Source organism: Schistocerca americana, chromosome 9 (assembly GCF_021461395.2).
Source record: "Schistocerca americana isolate TAMUIC-IGC-003095 chromosome 9, iqSchAmer2.1, whole genome shotgun sequence".
NCBI classification, from domain to species: domain Eukaryota; kingdom Metazoa; phylum Arthropoda; class Insecta; order Orthoptera; family Acrididae; genus Schistocerca; species Schistocerca americana.
In genome coordinates, this window is record NC_060127.1 from 176,719,153 (window position 1) to 176,743,414 (window position 24,262).

The 24,262-nt window shown below is 43.9% G+C and overlaps 1 protein-coding gene across 1 annotated transcript in view; it reads right to left on the reverse strand.

Annotated features, from left to right (window-relative positions):
• LOC124550793 (glycine-rich cell wall structural protein 1.8-like) overlaps positions 1–24,262 on the reverse strand; it is a 34,464-nt gene that overhangs the window by 487 nt on the left and 9,715 nt on the right. The window contains exons 2-3 of the mRNA XM_047125517.1: positions 19,561–19,884; positions 19,055–19,512 (exon numbers count right to left, since the gene is read on the reverse strand). Coding sequence (XP_046981473.1) covers positions 19,055–19,512; positions 19,561–19,884 — 782 coding nt within the window. The remainder of the gene's footprint in view (positions 1–19,054; positions 19,513–19,560; positions 19,885–24,262) is intronic.

The window sequence follows — 24,262 nt, forward strand, 5'->3', positions numbered from 1 at the left end:
TTTGGATGTACGAGGTGCATTCAAGTTATAACACATCCGATTTTTTCGCAATCCTGAAAAAATATGGTATACGCGGTTTGGCTTGAAATACGCGTGCTCTTGTTGTGAATGCCTGAGAGAGAGTGGGCAGCACTATACGGCACACAGAATTCTAGTGGCAGCGACGAGTGTAAGGACTGATTTTGATACTTAATATGGCCACATTTTCATTATTAGAACAGCGTATAATCCGTTTTCTTGTTTTCATTTTTTTTTATGTGCGTGGTTTGACAGCGATTGAAATAAAGGGTGTTTCACAATGTATATACAGGTTTCAAGGGTATGTATCATTTCTAGCGCTCAACTTTCATTTACAAAATAGCAACTCAAACAGTATTGTTTCCGTACCCGTGGGCAAAGGGAACAGTGTGGAACGACCAAGCGTGACTGAAGACCAAATGAACATGTGAGAGTCCTTCTTGCGTAAGCCAAAGAAATCAGTTCGGAAGGGAGGTCGTGATTTCGCAATTCTAGTGATGTCTATGTGGAGACTTAAAGGGACGCTTACATCGACGTCCTTATGTTTGCAGTTGCTACAAGGTCTGAATCCTACAGACTGTGTTTTACGTACCAACTTTGCAAACGAAATATTGCTGCGTGACGATGATGATTTTCTGGATAGTGTCTTCTTAAGTGATGAATCGACATTTCATCCAAGCTGTCATGTGGACACGCATAGTGTTCGCATCTCGGGGTCAGAAACTCCCCATGAGATGGTACAGTTGCAACGAGACTCCACAAAATTGAATGTCCTTTTCTGGCATATCCCGGTGGAAACTTTGTGAGCCTTTCTTTTTCGGTGAAGCAACTATAGCTGGCGTTTGTTATACTGATGCTTTAGAACTATGGTTCTCGCAACTGGAAGAAGCTGCATCACAGAACTTCATTGGGCAGCAAGATCGTGCGCCGCATCGCTGTAATAATTCAGTACCCTATTGGCTAAAGGGCGCTGTATCTGACGGCTGGAGCCGACCGTGGTGGCCGAGCGGTTCTAGGCGCTTCAGTCCGGAACCACGCGGCTGCTACGGTAGCAGGTTCGAACCCTGCCTCGGGCATGGATGTGTGTGATGTCCTTAAGTTAGTTAGGTTTAAGTAGTTGTAAGTCTAGGGGACCGATGACCTCAGATGCTAAGTCCCATAGTGCTCAGAGCCATTTGATCTCTGGATTGGCCGCAAGGATCCAGATGATAGACCTTCTTTTGCATGACTTCTACATTCACACACCTTTTTACCTGTGGAGGTTCATAAAGGATCGTGTGTGTATGCCCTCATTGAATCTCATCTACCAGACTTTAGAAACGGCATTGTTCCAACAATTACTGCAGTCACATTAATCAGCATTTGGGAAGACCTCGCCTATGGACTCGATGTGTGACGAATAGTGCTCAAATTAATCACTTGTTCGGAAAACTGTATGTGTTGCTCTTTCATTTGATGAATTATTTATAATTGTAAGGTCAATGTAAAAAATGCAGTAAAACCAGAAAACCCATATATTCATTTTGAAACACCATGTACAACGGCAGCTGAGTGACAAACGTGATGGTGTGTGTCATGGAAGTCTCTAAGGGGAGTTCGTGGGTGCAACAGTTCAGAAAAAGTACAACGCCATGTGGCAACAAACCAACATAATTCCGGACTTTCACCAGGCGGTCTGACAACACAACCGTCGATTGGAGGAGGTTGTTTATCTACATCTACATCTATATATATACTCCGTTGGCCACCAAGCGGTGTGTGGCGGAGGCGCCAAAGTCATATTCCCCCCCCCCCCCCTCCACCCCACCCACTGTTCCTCTCGCGAATCGCGCGAGGGAAAAACGACTGTCTGAAGGCCTCAGAACGAGCTCTGATTTCCCTTATCTTTGAATGGTGATCATTGCGCGATTTGAAAGTTGGTGCTAACAATATATGCTCTACATCCTCGGCGAAGATCAGATTCTGGAATTTAGTGAGCAGCCCCTTCCGTTTAGCGCGTCGTCTATCTGCAAGTGTGCCCCACTTCAAACTTCCTATGAGATTTGTAACGCTCTCGCGATGGCTAAATGTACCAGTCACGAATCTTGCCGCTCTTCTTTGAACCCTTCGTTGAAGGACTGCATCGCTTCAGGATTCTACCAATAAACCGCCTTACCTGTTACTTGTGTAATCTGATAGTTCCATTTGAGAAAATTTCGAATAGTCACACCCAGATACTTGACGGATGTTACCGCTTCCAAAGACTGGACATTTATTTTGTACTCGTACATTAATGAGGATTTTCGCCTTGTTATACGCAGTAGGTTACATAACTTCCAGTCATTACACCATGCATTTATTTCCTGCAAATCCTCGTTGATTTGATCACAACTTTCATCTGATACTGCTTTCCTGTAGACTACAGCAACATCGGCAAACAGTCTAATGCCGCTGTCAGCACCAGATCGTTTATGCAAATCGTAAAAAGCAGCGGTCCTGGGGCACACCTGTTGTTACTCTTCTTTCTGTTAAAGTCTCCCCATTCAGGACGACATACTGCTCCCTGTCTGTTAGAAAGCTTTCTATCCAACGGCATATGTCATCGGACAGACCGTAAGAGCGCTCTTTTTGGAGCAAGCGACAGTGCGGAACTGAGTCGAACGGCTTTCGAAAGTCGAGAAATATGGCATCAACCTGGGAGCCGGTATCTAGAGCATATTGTAAGTCATGCACAAAGAGGGCCAGCTGTGTCTCGCATGACCGCTGTTTCCAAAAAGTATGCTGGTTTCTGCAGATGAGCTTCTCAGTGTCTATAAAAGTCATTATGTCTGAACACAAAATATGTTCGATGATTCTACAACAAATCGATGTCAGTGAAATTGGCCGGTAATTATGTGCATCCGATTTTCTGCCCTTTTTATAGACTGCTATGACCTGGGACTTCTTCCAGTCCCGTGGAAGTTTCCTCTGTTTCAACGATCTCTGATAGATGATGAATAATGATGGTGCTGTATTTGCAGCATAGTCATAAAATAGGCGGATACCGTCTGGGCCAGACGCCTTCCTGGCGTCTAACGATCTTAACTGTTTTACAATCCCAGATACACTAAACACTATGTCAGCCATCCTCTACCGTAAACGAGCTTTTGAAAGCTAGGTTTAAAATTTCGGCCTTCTCTTTATCATCGTCCATTACATTACCCGTACTGTCAGTATGAGAAGGTATTGAATTGTTTGTAGCGTCCATAGATTTTAAGTACGACCAAAATTTTTGGAGATGAGTTTTAGAATCTGCAGATAAAATATTGCTTTCAAATTCGTTAAAAGAATCTCTCATTGACCTTTTGACAGCTGCTTTCATTGTTGTTTTGGAGAACCGCAGAATGAGTGTGGTACACATCGCGTCCAAAGTTGGCATTTCCGTAGGATCTGTACACACGACCCTGAAGACCGGACGACCTCCACATGGGTGCCACGAATGCTGACGGATGACCACAAGCCTGTGTGAGTGGCTTGTTGCCCGGCAATGTTCACGTGCGATGACGGCATTGTAACGTCCCCTTAGAAAACTTAATGAATTACTGTGCAGATAAACCTCTTACATCATTTGATTTTCAAACAGCTGAGCAGAACTGAACGTACTCAGACATTTCGCTCTTTCTGATCAACACTAAACTGACGCACAATATTTTTAGCTCAACGCAATCTGACTTTCAAAAATCCCTACAAAAGAATGGCCCTGACTAGCAATAACCTATACCTTTCACAAATCACTTACCTCACAAAAATCTTCGTTACTCGAACTACTGCAATACAGCGAGCCCCAATACTGCCAGCTAAATAAAAGATTCTAACTACTGAAGGCACTAACTACTGATAGGCATACTTAGCAAATGAAAGATTTTGATAGAGAACAAACAATGTATTTACCTTAATAGCGTTCAAAAGTCATAATATATATATACCAGTTCATGACATCCAGTCTTACAAATTTACTGTCTCTGATGCACACACGTCCAGATCACCCGCTCTCAAAACTCCGCCATCTCTCTCCCCACATCCACCACTGCTGGTGGCTCACCTCCAGCTACGCAACGCTAAGCGCTGTTAACAGCCAACTGCCCAACACTACAATAGCGAATATTACTCCAACAATGCAAACTAACCACAGCCTTCACACAGCACAGTCATTTTCATATAGAGCGCTACATGGCGTTACCAACGTAAAAACCTAAACAGCCTACTTACAGTATGAATGGGGCTTCCTGAATGGGACTACCTTTTCATCCACTGTAGCAAACATTTAGACGTGAATGTCATTTTGCAAGACTCAAACGAAGAGCCAGTCACCTCCACGGAAGCCCACACACTCACCGTCAGCAAAAAATTTCGGGTGAACCCCACTAGTGAGGGAATGATTGTGGCCATGTTCTGGGACTACTATGGCGCAATCCTTGCTCCTTTGCGTTTCTAAGTGCACTACAGAGACAGGTACATCCTTCCAAGATGTTTTGAAGAACAAGCTCACTCCAGTCTATCTTGGAAAACGGTCGGAAAAGTCTCTGCATGTGCTCTTTCACCACGACAACGCACCAGTGCGTCAGGCGAACGAGACGCTGCCATTTCTGCGTGACGGAAACTTTGAGCTAGTTTCTCATGCTACCTACTCACTCGAACTGACTCCTAACAGTTTTAGGTTACTCCCAGCGACGAAAGACACACTGTGTGTCGTCCGCAGCTCGTGGTCGTGCGGTAGCGTTCTCGCTTCCCGCGCACGGGTTCCCGTGTTCGATTCCCGGCGGGATCAGGGATTTTCTCTGCCTCGTGATGACTGGGTGTTGTGTGATGTCCTTAGGTTAGTTAGGTTTAAGTAGTTCTAAGTTCTAGGGGACTGATGACCATAGATGTTAAGTCCCATAGTGCTCAGAGCCATTTGAACCATTTGAACACTGTGTGTCGCCGTGTCGCTATTGCATCAGCGATTCTCCAGTGATGAAGCGCAGAGGCGATAGAGTGATGGCGCTGACGTTGTAAAAAGTATGTAACACTGCAGGGAGATTACATCGCGAAGTTTCACAGTCTCCGTGTCATTAGGTAGTGAGAACAAGACAACAATTTCCAAGAACGTTGGCAAGCGATATATGTCGAATGCGCGATTGTCACGTAGCCGGACTGCTATTTTGTTTACAATATAATGAGAATATTAAGAAACCTCTCATGCCCATTTTTTGCTAAAATGGAGTTACCAATGGTTTCGCACAATAAACATATAAAAAAAAGGCACTCCGTCTTCAGGCCACAAGTGGCCCATCGGGACCATCCGACAGCCGTACCATCCTCAGTTGAGGATGCGGATAGGAGGGGGGGTGGGGTCAGCACACCGCTCTCCCGGTCGTTATGATGGTTTTCTTTGACCGGAGCCCTTACTATTCGGTCGAGTAGCTCCTCAATATTGACCATATAAGCCGATCATAATATAGAGGAATCCCATATGTTCTGGAATTTTTGTGTTGTAAAATCTATACTTTCACGGCCGGAAATGTCACAATTAATAAAATGTTCCGGGTTATTCTGCGTGGCTGAATGGCTTTAAATTTAAAACTCGATGGGGACGAAATGTCGGGTTTTTAGGTGAAGCCGTGTCGACCACGGCATAGTAGGTAGGAGTATTTTATTAACTGTGACATTTCCTGCCGTGAAAGTTTACATTTTACAATTACTATGATCCCCCTTGAAAATGAACTCCACAGATGGGGCCGAAACGTGGGGTTTTAAGGTGAAGTCCATTCAACGGCGGCATAGTTTTATTATTTGTGATTTTCCGTGCTTTTATGTAGGCATTGTAGCACCTAATCTGACGAGGAACCCCACAGGTGCACAAGATAAGAACTTTCTCAAGATGTTAATGTGTCACCACGGTTTTAAGCGGAGGGAATAATCTATATTGCCTCCTGCTCATTGGTTTAATCGATCTTTATCGTTATTGGTGGTAAAATGTCGGACATTGGTGATGCTGGTGACAATTGTCAGTAAATAAGGAAGAACAAGACGAACGCAGTGGAGTCTCCGAAATATACAGCCATAAAACTTGGAAGAATAAAGAAGGAAGCATATATAAATCGGAAAGCAAGTAGAGTGCAATCCAGACAACCTGGATACGAATGCAGATGAGCTCTAACCTGAAACTTAGTATTGCTCCAAGATCGAGGTCCAGTTATCACTGGTACAAAGGCAGTTACAGTTGAGGTAATAGTGTGTAAGAGGCGTGCTGATAGTCTTCAAGAAATTACATACAGATAAAGCGCAAACTGAAATTGCTTTTATTACTGCAGGTCTCTAGTTTGATTTTATGCAGAACCAGCAATTGTGTCAGATACCAACACAAGACACGTTTTACAAGGGTTGGAACTTGATAGTGGCAACTATTTATTCACAACCGATACAAATGAGTTACATGTTTGCAACTGCTACTGTGCTTCAGAGTAGTCACCAGCGTTGTGTAGAACCCGTTGCCAGAGATGTGGAAGGCGTAGTATACCGTTAGCAGAGCCTGTTCTGTTGACGGTGCGAATGGATCAGTCGAAAGTTACGGTGATTCTCGTGTACAACTGTGATGGTTGAGCCGTGGTAAAAATTGCTAAGAATGCGCCGCAGCGCGTAGTGTGATGTAGTCGCCCTCCGTTTCTGGCGGTGGCGCCGCTGTGGCAATCGCAGCTTTGGCGTCTCCCTCTGGTGGGAAAGGGGAAAGATTGCCTGTTCACGTGCATTTAAGGGGCGCTATGAGCTCGCCAGGGGGAGTCAGTCAGTCGGAGACAGTTGGTCAGCCAAGTGAGTCTGGGGTCTGTCTCTCGTCCGCATTCGTGAGGCGGTTCGTGTCTGTCTGTCGTCCGGAGTGCTAGTATGTGTTAGGCCGCCAGTCTGCTCGAGTTTGCTCAGGCAATGGTTATTGGCGGTTGGATCGATCTGTTGGTCGGTAGCGCACTGAGACACAAGATGACTTGTCCGCCTGGAGCGTCGGCGCATGTGAGGTCGCCGCGTGAGTCCAGTGGGCCGCGGCGTATAGCGAGGCGTAGTGAAGCCACACGAGAGTAACAGGAGTCAATCCACGACATCGGGCTGGCCGGTGCGAGCTGCGACGCCGTGAGACGGGAGATCGGCGCGCCTTCCTGCGTCCGTTGAAGCGGCTGGCAGCGGACGGTTCGGGAGAGCGTTTTGGGGGTACTGCGTCAGGTCTTCGCCAGACATCGCAGTTATTAGACGTTAAGTGATTAGTGATATGTTGTTTCACTTACTTGCTAAATTTTACTTGTGTTCTTGGTCAATCTCGTCCCCAGCTTGCTCGTCTGTCTCTCGTCCGCATTTGTTAGGCAGTTAGTGTCTGTCTGTCTGTCTGCCATACGTTAATACCTGCCTCTGTCATGTTTGTCGGATTCGGTGTTAACGAATTTATAAACTTAAAGTGTAAAGGCCGAATTCCTGAAGTATGTTTTTATCTTGCCTATCATCTTGAGAGGTGGTATATCTGTAATGTAGAGGATGTTGTACACTTTATGTAAGTCTGAATTTCATGGATTTTATTTAAATAGTAATTTTTGTAAAGTTGCCACCCTTCCACCGTAAGAGTCCTTTTAAAAACAAATTGCACTTTCGGTGGCAAATAATTTCTTAGTGTCAGTGTTTGTACCATTTCCATCCCTCTTACGGGGTGCATAGTTAATGTGTTTGTGTGAGCTGTTAAAAATTTTTAGTTTAAAGAAGTCTAGTGTGTTGCAGATTTGCACCAGTGTACTTTCTCACAGGTCGTTCTGAGCTGTCGTGACTGCGGCAGTGTTGAAAGGGGCCGAAGCTTCTCAGCCCGAAGGCTCCTACTGTAAAAAGAAAATAAAAGAAAGAAATTGTTATTCTGCCTCTGAATAGTTGTAACTTGATATTTAGAGGGTGCTTTCTGATTGTAATTTTAAATCCGTTTTGAAAAGGCTTTTAGGAATAAAATTCACATTTCTTAAAGGTAATTTTATTTTCAATCAGTTACTTCCTGGCAACTGCTTCCACGCTAACTAGTGTGATTAAATGTGTTAATGTTCTTGGTGAATCGCTAGTAAATAAAGTAAATTCTTTAAGAAAGGATTTTGAAAGTGTAAATCCACGGTTCAATGGTGTTATCCAAATGCATTACGTTCCTCCACGACTGACCATCAATGCACAATATTACTGTTCGTTTGTGGAGCATCACCTGCGACTAGCTATGCAAAAGAAGCGGCTACACTTTCTGCCCAACCCACCTATCGTTTTGCACGACAATGCGCGGGCGCATACAGCGCAATCTGTGGCTGCTCTGTTCGGTCGATGGGACTGGGAAGTACTGTACCATCCACCATACTCCCTGGACTTAAGTCCTCGTGACTTTGATTTGATTCCGAAGATGAAGGAACCACTTCGTGGCATTCGCTTCAGAACTGTTTCAGAGATTCGACAGGCAGCAGACCGCTCCACTCGCAGAATCAACAGAACAGGCTCTGCTAACGGTATACTACTCCTTCCACATCGCTGGCAACGGGTTCTACACAACGCTGGTGACTACTCTGAAGGACAGTAACAGGTGCAAACATGTAACTCATTTGTATCGGTTGTGAATAAATAGTTGCCACTATCTAAGTTCCAACCCTCGTACTTAGGTGAGCTTTCAGTAAATGTCTTCAATGGGCATTACGTACAGAATGCAATCTCAGGGTTTTATCTCTGTCATGAAGGAATAGCACGAAGGAGCACAATGAAGTCTATTTCCTTTTGGTTATATAAATAAAAATGCTGGACAACATGTCAAACACTTGCACTTGTTCTCCAGCTTTTATCGAGGCCAAAATAAAACCCTATAATAGCGAGATTTTGTTTAATGCTTGTGGCACAGGGAAGATTTCAGTTTTATTACCCATTATTTTCAAGTAAGACGCCACTCTTGGCTTCGAAATGGTAGAGATTTCATCATGATGAAAAGAAAAATTAGAAAGGTGGACAGGGTACCTGAAACAATATTAATAAAAGAGTCCACGACAAAGATGAAATATCAAGCGAAAATACCAAAAACAGAAGAGGTCTAAATGGTAAGGAATGTTGACAGAAGTTGTACCGAAAGAATGTTATTTCCGTTAAAACTCAAGTAAATGCTACACAGAGAAATAGCAGACAGGCCTTTCATGTAACACAATTAATGCAGTCCTGTTATTCATATGAGAGCCTTGATATCGTTAAAGTTGGGTGTTTCTCTGATAGAGCATAAGAGCACACACTCCACCTGGCTGATCCGTTTGTAATTCCATCAAGCCCTGTAAGTCCGGCTTATGAAGGTCGTGTGTCTAGAAATGAACATACATAACCTGCGGATATTACTGTCATTCCCACCGAAAGAAGAAATCATCCATAACTTCTATTTTGACATATGCAACTGGTCAACATGTGTTAATGAAAGAATCATGTATGGAGTATAATGCCAAAGAGAATGGAAAACAGGCACAGTCTGTTTGATTTTTGTCCTTATTAGCAAGAAAGTGTGAGTTATGGTTGATATTTATTTATTAAAAAATATTGAGAAAGCCCACATGTTTACTACAGAAATTTTAACTTAGCGTCAAGAAAATGTATCAAGATTGTCTGGAGTGCATTGGCATTGTTCCCTCTATTTTAGCGCAATTTCGGAATAATTTTTAAGATCTGGAAAGTCTTTTGTGTTTCCTGGAAAGGTTTTTATTTATTATTATTATTATTTTTTTTTTTTTGACACTTGAGGTTTCTCAATATTCCCATTCACTAAAACGACAAAAGGTGAACAATATGGATTTTGTTTATAGCGTTGCCAACAACAACGACCATACATGAATGTCGTCCAATGATGACATTAAATGTAATTTCGCCTATCTCACTCGTCATAGATGCTTCGTCATGCACAATTCCGTGTGATGTTTCTGTTGCCGGCAAGAATCTTTTCTTGCCATAGTCGTCATAGCAATATCTCTATAAAAAATTGACAAAAATTCGCAAGTAAGTTTTGTAACACGCAAGCGCAAATTGTGGAAGTGCAGGTATTGAAACGTATACAGTTCGCCTCGGTCTCCTTCTCAACCTTCTCTTTTGACACAATATTTCATATACTGTATTTCCATAATCGCTCGATGTTCTGCGAGTGAACAGTTGGATCCTCACAACACACGAATTCCCCTCAATGTTTCACAAATTAGTGTTCAAATCCTTGTTTCTTCAAAGTATTGTACGACTCTCAGGCGTCTGCAGTTACTTTGGTTCCGGACAAGATAAAGTTCTTAGTAAGTTCTTAATAAGTTCGTTTACTCCTGCAATACACTTTATCAATGAAACATTTCCTACATTCTCTTTGTGTACCTCCAAACACCTAAATCCGCATAGTTTCGTTCTTGAGAAGTCGTTCTTTGCCGTATTTTCGAGTTGTTTTGTAGGAATCATCTATTTCTACAGTCGTGTTGTTACCACCTGTAGGAGAACTGTCGTTAATCACAATTAACGGTGGTAATCTCAGACAGTGTCAACTGATAATACAGTTTTTGAAGCTGCGTTTTCCAATGTGTATTCCGAAATCCAGCAGGAAACCATGAGGATTTTATGCTGTATTGTTAATTTCCAAGCATCGAACCACGTGTTTCTTGCAACTTCCTGGCAGATTAAAACTGTGTGCCGGACCGAGACTCAAACTCGGGACCTTTGCCTTTCGCGGGCAAGTGCTCTACCAACTGAGTTACCCAAGCACGACTCACGCCCCTTCCTCACAGCTTTACTTCTGCCAGTACCTCGTCTCCTACCTTCCAAACTATACAGAAGCTCTCCTGCGAACCTTGCAGAACTAGCACTCCTGAAAGAAAGGATACTGCGGAGACATGGCTTAGCCACAGCCTGGGGGATGTTTCCAGAATGAGATTTTCACTGTGCAGCGGAGTGTGCGCTGGTATGAAACTTCCTGGCAGATTAAAACTGTGTTGGTAGAGCACTTGCCCGCGAAAGGCAAAGTTCCCGAGTTCGAGTCTCGGACCGGCACACAGTTTTAATCTGCCAGTAAGTTTCATATCAGCGCACACTCCGCTGCATAGTGAAAATCTCATTCTGTCACGCGTTTCTTGTTATACATGCTCTTTTCCGACATTTGCTACAACATAACTGTAATGAGAACTCAAAAGCGTTCGTTTTTTAACCTAGTTTGACACTCGTCTGCCCATTACAATACTGGCAATTTCTAGTGTCAATGAGTCGGCAGCAGATGGTACTCCCAACAGAAACCTAAAGGGTTTTGCACAGTACTAAATTTAGGAGTCAAATAACGCCACGTGAGAGTAATATTACTCGAAACTGTACTGGCTCCAGTCACCTCTGTAAGATAAGTGAAATTACATGTTGCCAACGAAAGTCAATCAGAAACAAGAGCAAAACTCTGGCAACTATTTTGTAAATGTCTGGCATGTGTAACACAGCGCGAAACGATTCTTTAGTGTATATGTGGAGTTTGGCAGCACATTAAAAACGTTAATGAAGTCATCTTTCGCAGTTAATTATGCCGCTGTAATTTGTAGGAGCAAAAGAAAATATACCTCCAAGATTGGAGAAGTTGAGTTGACTTCTCAACACGTCAGAATGTATTTAATCCGCAAAGAAACTTCTCAAACGATTTACAATCGACTCAATTACATTACATTGGCGTTTTATTGTTTTATTTTCACATTAAAACGACACCAGACATTAATTTATTATTGGAAGAGTCGCTCGAAAATTGTGACATCGCTGCAAACAAAATCGATATCTGGCTCCGTGACAGTCGCGCTTTCCATACACAGCACCGGTAAGATTTAGGGACTGGTGCCTCACACCAAAACAAAAACTAGTAAACAAGAACTCTAAAATGCATACTTTAAGAGTCATGAGCAGTTTTTCATCTTGTATACTATGAAATATATCACTTCTACTTCAAGCTCTTTGCTTTCCATATTTCAGGATAATGTGGTGTGGACCAAAACAAGAAAACAGTATCTAGTGAACATGGACACTAAAATTCTTACGTTAACAACTATGTGCAGTTATTGAGTTATTCAGTAGAAGAGGTGTTTTACACTAGCAACACTTTTTTTTGGCTTTGGTCCTTACTACGTCCTCAAAAATATGAAAAGCAAAGTCCTTGCGGTAGAAGAGATCTGATGTTCATAGCAATGAAGATGAACAAGTAATCATAGCTCTTACGGTGTGCATTTTAGAGTCCTTGTTTATTAGACATTTTTTACTTGTTTTGGTGTAAGGAACCTGTTCCTAAATTTTGTACGTATTTTTTTGGGCACCCTTATGCCTATTACAAGCGTTCTTGGAAATTACCATAACATCGAAGATGTCGTAACTTGAATGCAACCAGTATCAACAGGCCGCCGGGAAAAAAGAGCAAATTAAGCAGTGGAAATATTTGCATTTACCACCGCCGAAAAAGGAAGGCTCAACCATCAGGGAAGGTGGTGGTGCTTTTAGGACTGTCATGGCGTCGTGTTGTTTATGTTCGTAATGGATAAAGCGTCACAGGAATCTGTTAGTAAAATATCCTGACGAGGTTACTGGAAGCTGCCAAGACAAAGCGTAGTTTCAAGCTGTCCGGGGGTTTCTTTCTGCCCCACGATAATGCTCAACTCATTCTGCATGGCACACGGCCACACATGTTGGTTCTTTCGGCTATCAAAGTTTACCTCACCGCTGTATTCTCCTGAGGTGGCACCCGGTGACTTGTTCATTTTTCTTTGGATGAAGAAACCATTTAGTGGCCTACAGTTTCAGAATGACGGTGAGGGGATTCCCGGGGACTTTTTCGGTGTGATAATCAAAACAAAAATAAAGTACAGTGATCGAAAGGTTACCAGCCATTGACCTTCGTCTGTGCGAATGCGCACAGGTTGCCCAAACTCTTACGGGAATCGCCAAAGCGTGCGCGAGTAATGAGTGAATGGGCAAATGTCTATAAGGTACATCACATATGTAGAATTGTGGACAACTGGGAATGTGAGTCTCACGGGAGACGTGCAAGGGAGAAGTCCCTGCAGTCGCGCTATTCATCTGTGTCCTCGGTGGCTCAGATGGATAGAGTGTCTGCCATGTAAGCAAGAGATCCCGGGTTGGAGTCCCGGTCGGGACACACATTTTCAGCTGTCCACATCGTGGTATATCAACAACACCTGTCGGCAGCTGAAGGTTTCAGTTAGTCATCATTTATTCCAGGGAAAAGCTGCACGGTCAACAACAGTAATCTGTTCTTTCGAGAACAGTTACTGTCTTCATATATATGGTTACTTATAACATGTACAGAAAGCAGACGGCAGTTATAAGCGTCGAGGGGTAAGAAAGGGAAGTAATGGTCTTGAACAGAATGATAAGTGGTTGAAACCTATCGCTAACGTTACAGTGAGCAGGCAGTAAAGGAAACTAAAGAAAAGTTTAGAGTAGGAATTAAATTTCATAAGGAAGAAATGAAAACTTACAGGTTTGCCGATGACATTGTAATTCAGCCAGAGACAGCAAAGGAGTTGAAAGAGCAGATAATTTTTTTTGAAGGACGATATAAGATGAAGATTAACAGAAGTCAAACAAGGGTAATGTTGTATAGTCCAATTAAATCAGGCGATACTGAGGGAATTAGATTAGGAAACGAGACACTGAAGGCTGTAAATCAGTTTTGCTATTTGGGAAGCAAAATAGTTGGCGATGGCCAAAGCAGAGACGATATAAAGGTAGACTGGCAATTCATGATTATGTGGTTTGTTTCCCTAATTGCAGATGTAGGTTCTTATCCTTTCCAGCTTTCTGTGTCGGATATTTACTGACAGCAATAAAACATAGCACCTTACACTAACATATGTACATAAACACACACACACAGACACACAGAGCATTTGCTTGGTACAATTAGTCAAACTCCGTGTAACGCATTATGATGCTACAGGACGTTAGCGTACTGCCAACTATATTAAAGGCAACGTAGTGTTCCAATAAGGTTGAGAACTTTAAAATTTTTCGTGTTAAGTTCCTATGGGACCAAACTGCTGAGTCCATCGGTCCCTAGGCTTACACACTACTTAATCTAACTTTAACTTACGCCAAGGACAACACACACACACACACACACACACACACACACACACACACACACACACACACATGCCCGGGGGAGGACTCGAACCTCCGACGGGGGAAGCTGCGCGAACTGTGGCAAGACAAGACGCCCCAGACCGCGCGGCCACCCCGTGCGGCTAAATTTTGAGCTTCTATTAAAAAAAGAAACAGCCAGAAATTGCATCAGCCGAATGTTACGGAGACACGGTGCTACCGCAGTATTCAACAGACAATATGGGAGCGTTGATATTGGACCTACGAGGTTCACCGGTTGCTACAGGAGGTGTATATAAAATCCTTGACGTGCGGTCAAGTGTTCAAAGAATATACAAAAAGGAAGCATTGACGCTCGACTTAAGGAACACAAGACCAATTGTCGTCTGCGAAGCACGGATAAATCGGCAGTAGCAGATCATGCACTGGAACAGTGGAACCATTAAATCCACTTCTCCGTTACTTGAGGTTTATCAAGATCTAATAACTATTGTTCTGCGCTGTACAGAGAGGCCAAAGAAATTAAGAACCACATGAAAACGTTCCCAGAGAAGGAGAAGCATTGAAAGTTGGCAAGTTGTAGGCCTTAGTGCCAAATAAATCAAACATTTATAAGTCTTTTTCAGTACAAACTCTACAACACACACCAGCGTGAATCTGGTAGCCTAGGCAGCGATCTGATGGCTTCAGTACCTGTCACCTGCGCGGATACGTATAAACAGTTGGGCTTGCTGAACTTTCTTGTGTAAGATTTGCTACTTCAGCCTTTAGAGCCTCTGATGATGTCTCCAGCATTAGGAGACGAAACGTTAGTCACAGAAATATGCTGTTGACCCCGGATTAATGCTCATAAACCAAAGTTAACCAAACACGGTGTGTCAGTTGTTTCGAATCAGATGCTTATAAACATGCAATGCAGGCGAATAATGAGTGCTACTTTCACAGACGTTTACGTCAAAATTATCGACGTTTTTGAAAAATAGACTCTGGAAGGATGTTCGCTTGACTTTGTACACTCATTTTCAGTTGATTACAGCCAGTGTAATATGAGCTATATTTTATTTAATGTGCATTTTCTTTTCCAAATGAATGAAACACTTCTAAAAATCACATTTTGTTGCGTTAATTTATTATAAGGAAACAATGGAACTGGTGTAAGAGCTGTAATGTTTGGGTATACAAACTAGAAGAAGCTTGTAATATTTCTGGCTTTAGCTGCCTTCACATCTAGGTTCAAAATTCTCACCTCAGACAGTTCAAATTGCAGCATTAAGCATCTGACGTAATAAGTAGTGTGAGGTACCAGTAGAATGTCTTGACCGCGTAGGAAAGATCTCCCGAATTGTAGTCCATCACTGTGACTGGCTGCTGTGTTCGGAGGCGGGGCGCCGAAACACTAATTTGTATCATTAATATTACAAAAACTACGCGGTAAATGTCATTGACATTCAAATTTAGGCTGCTGAAAATGGCAGGGTATCGTCCACTAATTTCAAAAGTCATAGTAATAAGCAAAGCTACGAACAAAAGTTAAACGAAAAGTCATACGAAGCACTTCTAGTATCTCAGTCTCCCGTCTAAATTGGGCTCCCAAGTAATGTGTTTTACTCTACCTAATCACTCCGAAACGACCAGTCATAAGGTACAGACGCGTTGTCTGGTACGGTCAGTTGTGGTTCAGATTTATAAAGAACAGTCAAAAGAATAAGTAAATGTGTGGTAAATTACCGGTGTTTAGAGAGGGAACTTGTGGAAATGTTAGTGATGTGGCGGTGGATGAAGGTTGTAATTCGCAGATTCTCGTGTTATGCTGGAATAAATACGAGTGGCATCCCAAAAAATGGGAAATAAAGTGAGAGAAAAGATACAGAAATCAAGTCCGGAAGTGAAACGTGGACAAGTACTAAAAAGCAAGAGAGTAGAATACAAGAGGCAGAAATGAAGAAGAATTAGGGGCCGTACAAGGTTAGAGGGATTAAGAAACCAAGACATAAGGGCAGAGCTGGGGATGTGTGCCACAAATGGAAGATAAAGTCTAATCGACAAAACTGGCCAGAACTTCTCAAAAAATGCCACGTTCAAGACTACCAAAACAAGATCCATAGGAAGACCAAGGAAAAGATGGCTGGACGCTTAGAACACGGAACAGGCCTATAGCTTAGACCATGACGAAAGCAGAAGAAGAAGAAGAAAAGGAAGAAGTAATAAACAGTCACTGAAGTAGTATTAGTCCTCACTAAGAGTTCATTATACCCTCGAGACAATGGATCTACGTGATGTTTTCTGGCAGGGATCATCTATAGAAGCCTGGAGGTTGGCAAACTTAACCAGAAACCTTATGCATTTGACTCAGAGCAGTGAAAGGAGGTAGGCACCTCATGTGTACTCTCAGTACAAATGAGAACAGTGACATGTAAGTTGTGGTTATAAAGAAGAGGTAGATATTTGGGAGTTTCTCGAAGTAAAAATTGTTTTACACTGTAATCTCGAATGAGTGTGTGTGTTCAGATGATTTATGGCGGTCCCTCATCGTTGCAGAAAGCGAAACATGTGCAGTTGTATGATGGTCTTATAATTACTATCCTGACTTTTGTATCCTTTATGCTTGGCTTTTATTGGTATGTTGACCTTTACAATGACCATTATGTCCACAATCAACTTTGTAGCCTACTGATGTTGCCCCTCCTTCTTGAATGTGATCTGTCGAAGCAAACCACGTGACAGCACGAGTAAGGCTCACCACTCCATCTTGTTTTGCCCTTCAGCAGTTGTCCCAAATTCGTTGTACATGGTTTTACTCTGTCTATCCATGTCTTCCAAGGCCTCTACGTGGCCATTTTGTATTTTGGTACCATAGCACCCTTGACCATTGCTCTTTTCATTGTAACGACATGTGCAGCCTATTCTAGGATCCTTATCATCAAACGAGCACGCATTACGCGCTATCTTGGGGTACACATAGATGAAAAATTGGATTTCCACGAACACATAAGGCTGCCAACAGACAAAGCAGAAAAAATACTCCACAAACTGGTGAGGCTAAATTCAAAACAGTACAGGCTACCTCTACCAGTCATACGTACATACCACTGTGCCCTCTTCGAATCAGTACTCAGCTTTGCAGCTAGCACGTGGGCACATGGACTGAACGTGGTCACCAACAAAGCATCCGCCAGACGAGGGCAGAGAAGTGACCTACTTAGGCTATCTGGAGCCTTCGGTACCACCTCAGCGGATGCACTGTGTGTGGTGCTCGGAATATACCCCATAGATATCACGATCAAATACAGAGCTGCAAGGTACTGGTTAAAGGTGGGGAGACTAGATAAGGTACACACAATAACCGGTGTGCCCAAAGAGACGATACGTCACCTTAAAAGTTGGCGTTTGGATACATGGCAAGGTGAGTGGGATGTAAGTGATAAGGGACGTAGGCTGCACGACTTCCTCCCTGACATAAGGGAGCGGTTGAGAATGAGACATATCGATCCCAGCCGCGGTATGGTACATTTCTTAACCGGGCACGAACCTTATCCCACGCACTTAAACCACGTGAGTCTGAGGCAGACACCTACATGCACATGCGGGGAAAAGGTTCCCCAGAACACACTGTCTTTTTCTGCGGGCAATACGCGAACAATAGACATTCACTACACTTAGATTACACAGATACAGACATAGATATATACACAGCAATAAGAGACGAAGAACAATGGGCACAATTAAACGCACTGACAAACAGTATTTCAAAAACAACACATGAAGAGTATATGCGGACACGACATCACAGACATGCCTATGTGCAGCGTAACAGAAATCTCCAGAGAATGGACAGCGATACCCACAGTGACAGCGAAAATAGCGAAAATGAAGAGGAACAGGAGGAGGAAGCTGAGATGTGACAGTAAATAAGCAAATTGCTGGCATCTAGCCAAGAAAACACCAAATGCTGTGCAATGATGCGCACCTAATATAGTTAATACATAGGATTAGTAACAAATAGGATAAGAAACATTATTTCTCTACTAATAACCATTTGTGTGTGTGTGTGACTGGCGGTCAATGGCTCGAAGAAACCATTCCGAGGTATTCACCGTCAATCACACTCGGTGATGGTATTAACATATCTCTCATCTATCCTATCTTCTTTTTATATTCTTCTTAAAAACAATAAAATTTTATTTATATTTCAACCTCAAATTATTGTTATTTTGAATCATTCTTTGTAAATGTTGTAGATAAAACAAAAGGAAAGAAAACTGTAAAAAGATGAAAAACGAAAATTGTAAGATGTACGACCTGTTTTAAACATCAGGTAACAGGTCTATAATTTTGCAATAAATAAATAAATAAATAAATGTTCCTTGTACTGTATAACAACATTCTGACAAACAGTATTTTGGTTATCACTGAAATTCTAATGCTGTATGGAAACAACGCAATTGCTTTCTGCTAGCTACTCTTTGTCAAGACACTGTCTTGAAAAACCTTACACTGACAGACCACTTGATTTTTCTAGATGCAAGAGGTGCAGGGGAACATGGAAAAATAAAACGGACAACATATTTCTAAAAATTGTTTATTACACAAAACAATAAAACATCTCTCAAAACAATTGAGCAAGTTTTACTGTGCTAATCTATCGTAAGAAAACACAGACTTTGATGTAGGAAGAATTGGTGTCTGAGTATGTACAGGTGCAAGAGGTGAAGGAGATGTTTAGATTTGCAGTGATAAATGGTGTGCCTTTACTGAAGGAGTGAAGCGATGTGCTGGCGAATGATGGTGCTGGTACTGCTCGATGACTACGCCGGACCGGATACTCTAGTGGATGCCGTGGCCGTATCCGTATCCAGAACTGAGACCACCGTAGCTGCCACCGTAGCTGCTGCCGTAGCTGCCGCCGTACCCGTAGCCTCCGCCGTATCCGATGGAGCCCCCGTACCTCCCGCCGTAGAGACCGCCTCCGTATCCTCCGCCGAGGGACAGGCCGCCACCGTAACCGCCTCCCAGTCCACCGCCGTAGCCTCCTCCGAGGCCGCCACCGTATCCTCCTCCCAGGCCGCTACCTACAGCGACGACAGGGGTGGCGACCGGGACGGCAACGGGCTGAGGCACACTGACCGGGACGGGCTGGGGGACGGGCACGGGGACGGGCTGGGGCACAGTGACGGGCACGGGCTGGGGCACCGAGACGGGCACGGGGTGGGGGACCTTGACGGGCACGGGACGCGGGACGGCTACCGGGTAGGGGCGGGGCACGGAGACGGGAACGGGCACGGGGTGGGGCACCGGGACAGGTCGGGGCACCGAGACGGGGTACGGCTGGGGCACGGGCACGGGCACCGGACGCGTGACGGTGACCGGCTGGGGCACGGGGACGGGCACGGGGACCGCCTGGTTGACGGTGGTCACCGCGACGGCACCGCCGCCGATGCCTCCTCCCAGACCTCCTCCCAGGCCTCCTCCGAAGCCTCCGAGACCGCCTCCCAGGCCACCGAGACCGCCTCCGTAGCCGATACCGCCTCCGTAACCCAGACCACCTCCGTAGCCGTACCCGCCGCCGTAGCCTCCGTAGCTGCCGCCGTAGCCTCCGTAGCTGCCGAGGCCGTAGCCCCCGTAGCCACCCAATCCCAGGATGCCGCGCTTCTCTTTGGTCGTCGACGACTGCGCGGCACTGTCAGCGGTAGGTTGCTGGGTCTCCGCTGCCACCAGCGCCACCACCGCCAGCAGGCACACCTGTGGAGACAGAGGTCATCCGGGTCAGGTATACGTGGTCCCATTTTCGCCTGCTCTCTTTTCTGTCGTACTGATATACATCATTAAACAAGTACCTGTATCTGTGTGTGAAAGCATTTGGGCCTGTTACATTTGCAATTTGAACGAGTCAACGACTGATCTACAGGAACTGTGAGACCGTACGCACAATACCGAAAGTAAATGTAATTTCCGTATAGACAGTGCACCATGGTCTGCAATGGAGCTTCATATATTGGCGCTAATGACTCTTAACAAGATGCTGGCAGACGTCAGGCAGAAAATTAGAAACACTCACATGTTCGAATGCAAAATAAAAGACCACCTTATTAGCCATATAATAATGTATCAGGATATTTGGACATGAGGATGTAAACTTCACGTAACACATACACGTATACTCACTGTGAGGACCATAATATTCCATATACCGAGTTTCACGGTATGGACGTATTCGGCAACTGGTAGGACGCCCAGGGACACGAGATTTTGTTGCATGTAATCTTGTTTAATGTACCCTACTGGCCATTAAAATAGCTACACCGCGAAGATCACGTGCTACAGACGTGAAATATAACCGACAGGAAGAAGATGCTGTGATATGCAAATGATTAGTTTCTCAGAGCATTCACACAAGGTTGGCGCCGGTGGCGACACTTACAACGTGCTGACATGAGTAAAGTTTCCAACCGATTTCACATACACAAACAGCAGTTGACCGGCGTTGCCTGGTGAAACATTGTTGTGATGCCTCGTCTAAGGACCAGAAATGCGTACCATCACGTTTCCGACTTTGGTAAAGGTTGGATTGTAGCCTATCGCGATTGCGGTTTATCGTATCGCGACATTGCTGCTCGCGCCGATATCCAATGACTGTTAGCAGAATATCGAATTGGTGGGTTCAGGAGGGTAATATGGAACGCAGTGCTGGATCCCAACGGCCTCGTATCACTAGCAGTCGAGATGACAGGCATCTTATCCGCATGGCTGTAACGGATCGTGCAGCCACGTCTCGATCCCTGAGTCAACAGATGGGGACGTTTGCAAGACAACAACCATCTGCACGAACAGTTCGACGACGAGGTCTCGGTCACCTCTTATTCGCATTACGGCACTTTGAACAGTGGACGTTACATTTCAGATGTGTTACGACCCGTGGCTCTACCCCTCATTCGATCCCTGCGAAACCCTACATTTCAGCAGGATAATGCACGACCGCATGTTGCAGGTCCTGTACGGGCCTTTCTGAATACAGAAAATGTTCGACTGCTGCCCTGGCCAGCACATTCTCCAGATCTCTCACCAATTGAAAACGTCTGGTCAATGGTGGTCGAGCAACTGGCTCGTCGCAATACGCCAGCCACTACTCTTGATAAACTGTGGTATCGTGCTGAAGCTGCATGGGCAGCTGTACCTGTACACGCCATCCAAGCTCTGTTGGACTGAATGCCCAGGCGTATCAAGGCTGTTATTACGGCGAGAGGTGGTTGTTTTGCGTACTGATTCCTCAGGATATATGCACGCAAATTGAGTGAAAATGTAATCACATGTTAGTTCTAGTATAATATATTTGTCCAATGAATACCCGTTTATCATCTGCATTTCTTCTTGGTGTAGTAATTTTAGTGGCCAGTAGTGTAGAAACCGAAATACTGAAGCAAGTTTTGACTTTCTTTTTTTTAATTGAGCGATACACATTATTAACGGTGTTGGAAAGACATGTAACGTTATGTAATGTTCGTCAATGTTTGCGTTGAAACATTTCGACAAATTATTCGAGAAATCTGCTAAGACTGGAAGGTAAGGCAGCTGGAATCGGATACCGCAACTACAGAACAGAGTTTTCCCAATGAACATGTCCTTTACCTCCATTACTTTATGCAGAACGCTGAACTTTCACCTCTCTTTACCGCCCATCATCGATTTGACAACTCGACTATGAAAATCTCCCGACTGTAGTTGCTCGTAAGATAGGAACGCTTTCTGCCAGCTGAGACCCAGCGAGACACTGTCTATGAGGTAAGTCCCTGACGGTGAGCCAGAGGTGCAATTACAATAATCTGTTCTGCAGACACGCGACGCGTAACTTTGCCACGTTTTCCCGTCTGCGCCATTACTGAGTCAAGTGCGCGCTCCAAACCGCTCGCGTAGTGAAAAGCCGCGGCGAGGGATTCTTTTGAGGTCCGCGTTTACATACTTCCCAGGCGCTGTCAGTGAACTGGTTCGAACACTCAAGGCGCCGGGGGAGAAACTAGACGCTTGCTTTGAAAGTCGACTTCTCACCACAGCGGTGGGCCCTGTTTGTCGGACGGCAGTCCCTAACAGGGCCCCCAGTGTCGTGTTTCGTGACGCAGTGTTCTGTCCACAGAGACAAACGGCGTTGTTTGCTTCTTCACCCGGTGTTTTAGGAGAACACGCTTGACAAGAATATTTTCCATCACCTGTGAAATTAAAAAGCTGGCTTGCTAAACACTCGTTCAGCCAATCCTAAATGTGTGGCATTCATATCGAATAAGTCTAAAGAGGGTCCTTATCGATGTTACTTTTACGAAAATATTATGATTCAATATTTGTTAATTAACATTTGTGCATTATAAAAGTAAAGAATTTAAACTAGAAACTTTCTTTGCTGGTAGCGAGACTCAAATGAGCGGCTCTACGATCAGAAGATTTCCACGTTAGGCACTTTTTTCTAGAAGGTTTTTTTTTGTTGAAGTTTCTTTTGTGATGGAAACAACATTACCGTTTTTTTCAAGAAAGGCGCGTATTTCTCATAACAACTGTTAATTTATTGTAGTTTGTAGTGTTGCGAAGTCACGTACGTCCAGAAATTCTCTTCACCTCTGTCCCTTTTTGATGGTATCTAAATATTCAAAAAGTTAACTACATTTTCCTTCATGTTTGGTTAATGTCCTTTATCCAGACGTAAGTCTCGTCTATGTTCTTATGTTGAGCGATGTTCTTTGGACAGTCATATACTGTTTGCACTAACCGCGAAAAAAATGGTTTTCTTCTGTGTTAATAACATAGCCTGTGGTGCACAATGACCATTCTGAGAGATAAATCGATTTTTATCCTGAGTTTGTTCAAATTTTTCTGTTGACATCGTGATACCGCTTTGCCCTTACGACAAGTAATGTACCTCAGGTCTTTTAGTCCTTTTCTAGCTCGTGTGCTGCAAACTGCATACGTCCTCCTCCACATTTCAGAGACGCTAGCGTGCAGACGAAGAGTTTACGAAGATACGTTTATTAGCAAAATAAGCTCACATGGTATCTGTCTACCAAACTCCACGCCTTCTAACACAGCTTTTGGTACACCGTTCATAGCAGCATTGACACAGCTTACAGGTGTCATGCTTTGCGAAGGAAAGGTGCCCACGGAATGGAGCATAGGAAAAATCTTTCAAATTGGGTGGCTGGAGCTGTCCTTCCGGGTTTCACAGCCATAGGACTTCACTTGACATTACTAATAGCACTGCGGTAGATGATCTCCACAATTTCTGGAAGGAACTCAGTACGAAATTTTTGTTGCAGCAGTGTCCAATGGCACCATAACGATCTACCACAGTGGCACCGAAATGTCGATGACCGTAGTCCAGCACAATCGTACAGTCCTAAGCGTTGTAGATACACATTTACAATTGAGAACTGGTCCCGATCTACGCATTTGGCAGTGCGAATTTCATGAATGCTTGTACTCTAACTCAAGTACGTCCATTTCAGTGAGTTATAATACACAATAACTAGAGCGTGGCTCCACTGGCGAAATTACGCAGTAATGAAAACAAAATAATGTGTTATTTTAATGTATCCAACTACAGCAGCCTGATAACCTGTCCATTCATTCATTCGTTAATCATTCGCACACTGCGTTCTGTAAATCCCATCATCAAGGAGAGCCGTCGGGGATGTGGAAGAAGTCGAGTTATGCATCAACAGGCAGAAGAAACCCCACTAGCTATTAGTCGACCACAGTCTTAATGAGCCTGTGAGTAAGGGCGCTTTGGTCGACTTATTGTCGTCATATTGTACGACGACGTGCCGAACCAATTGATAGTATATGCACAACTGACCTGAAAGCATTCAAGTTGCGATGCATTTTTCCTCGTCACCACTGTACATGGTTGCTGTTACATCACTGTGTGTTACCGATAACTGCCACGGGAGACCAAGTGCCATAATATCGTCGTCGGGTTATACCTCTGCCTAAAATACTAACAACAAATTAAGACTGGTGCTAATTCACTTAGACTGCTAGTTACAGGAATTAATACAAGATTTTTATTTCATGTGTGTGCATGTTAGGGGGAAATAGTTGCATTGATGACTGGGTGTTGTGTGTTCTTCATCATCATTTC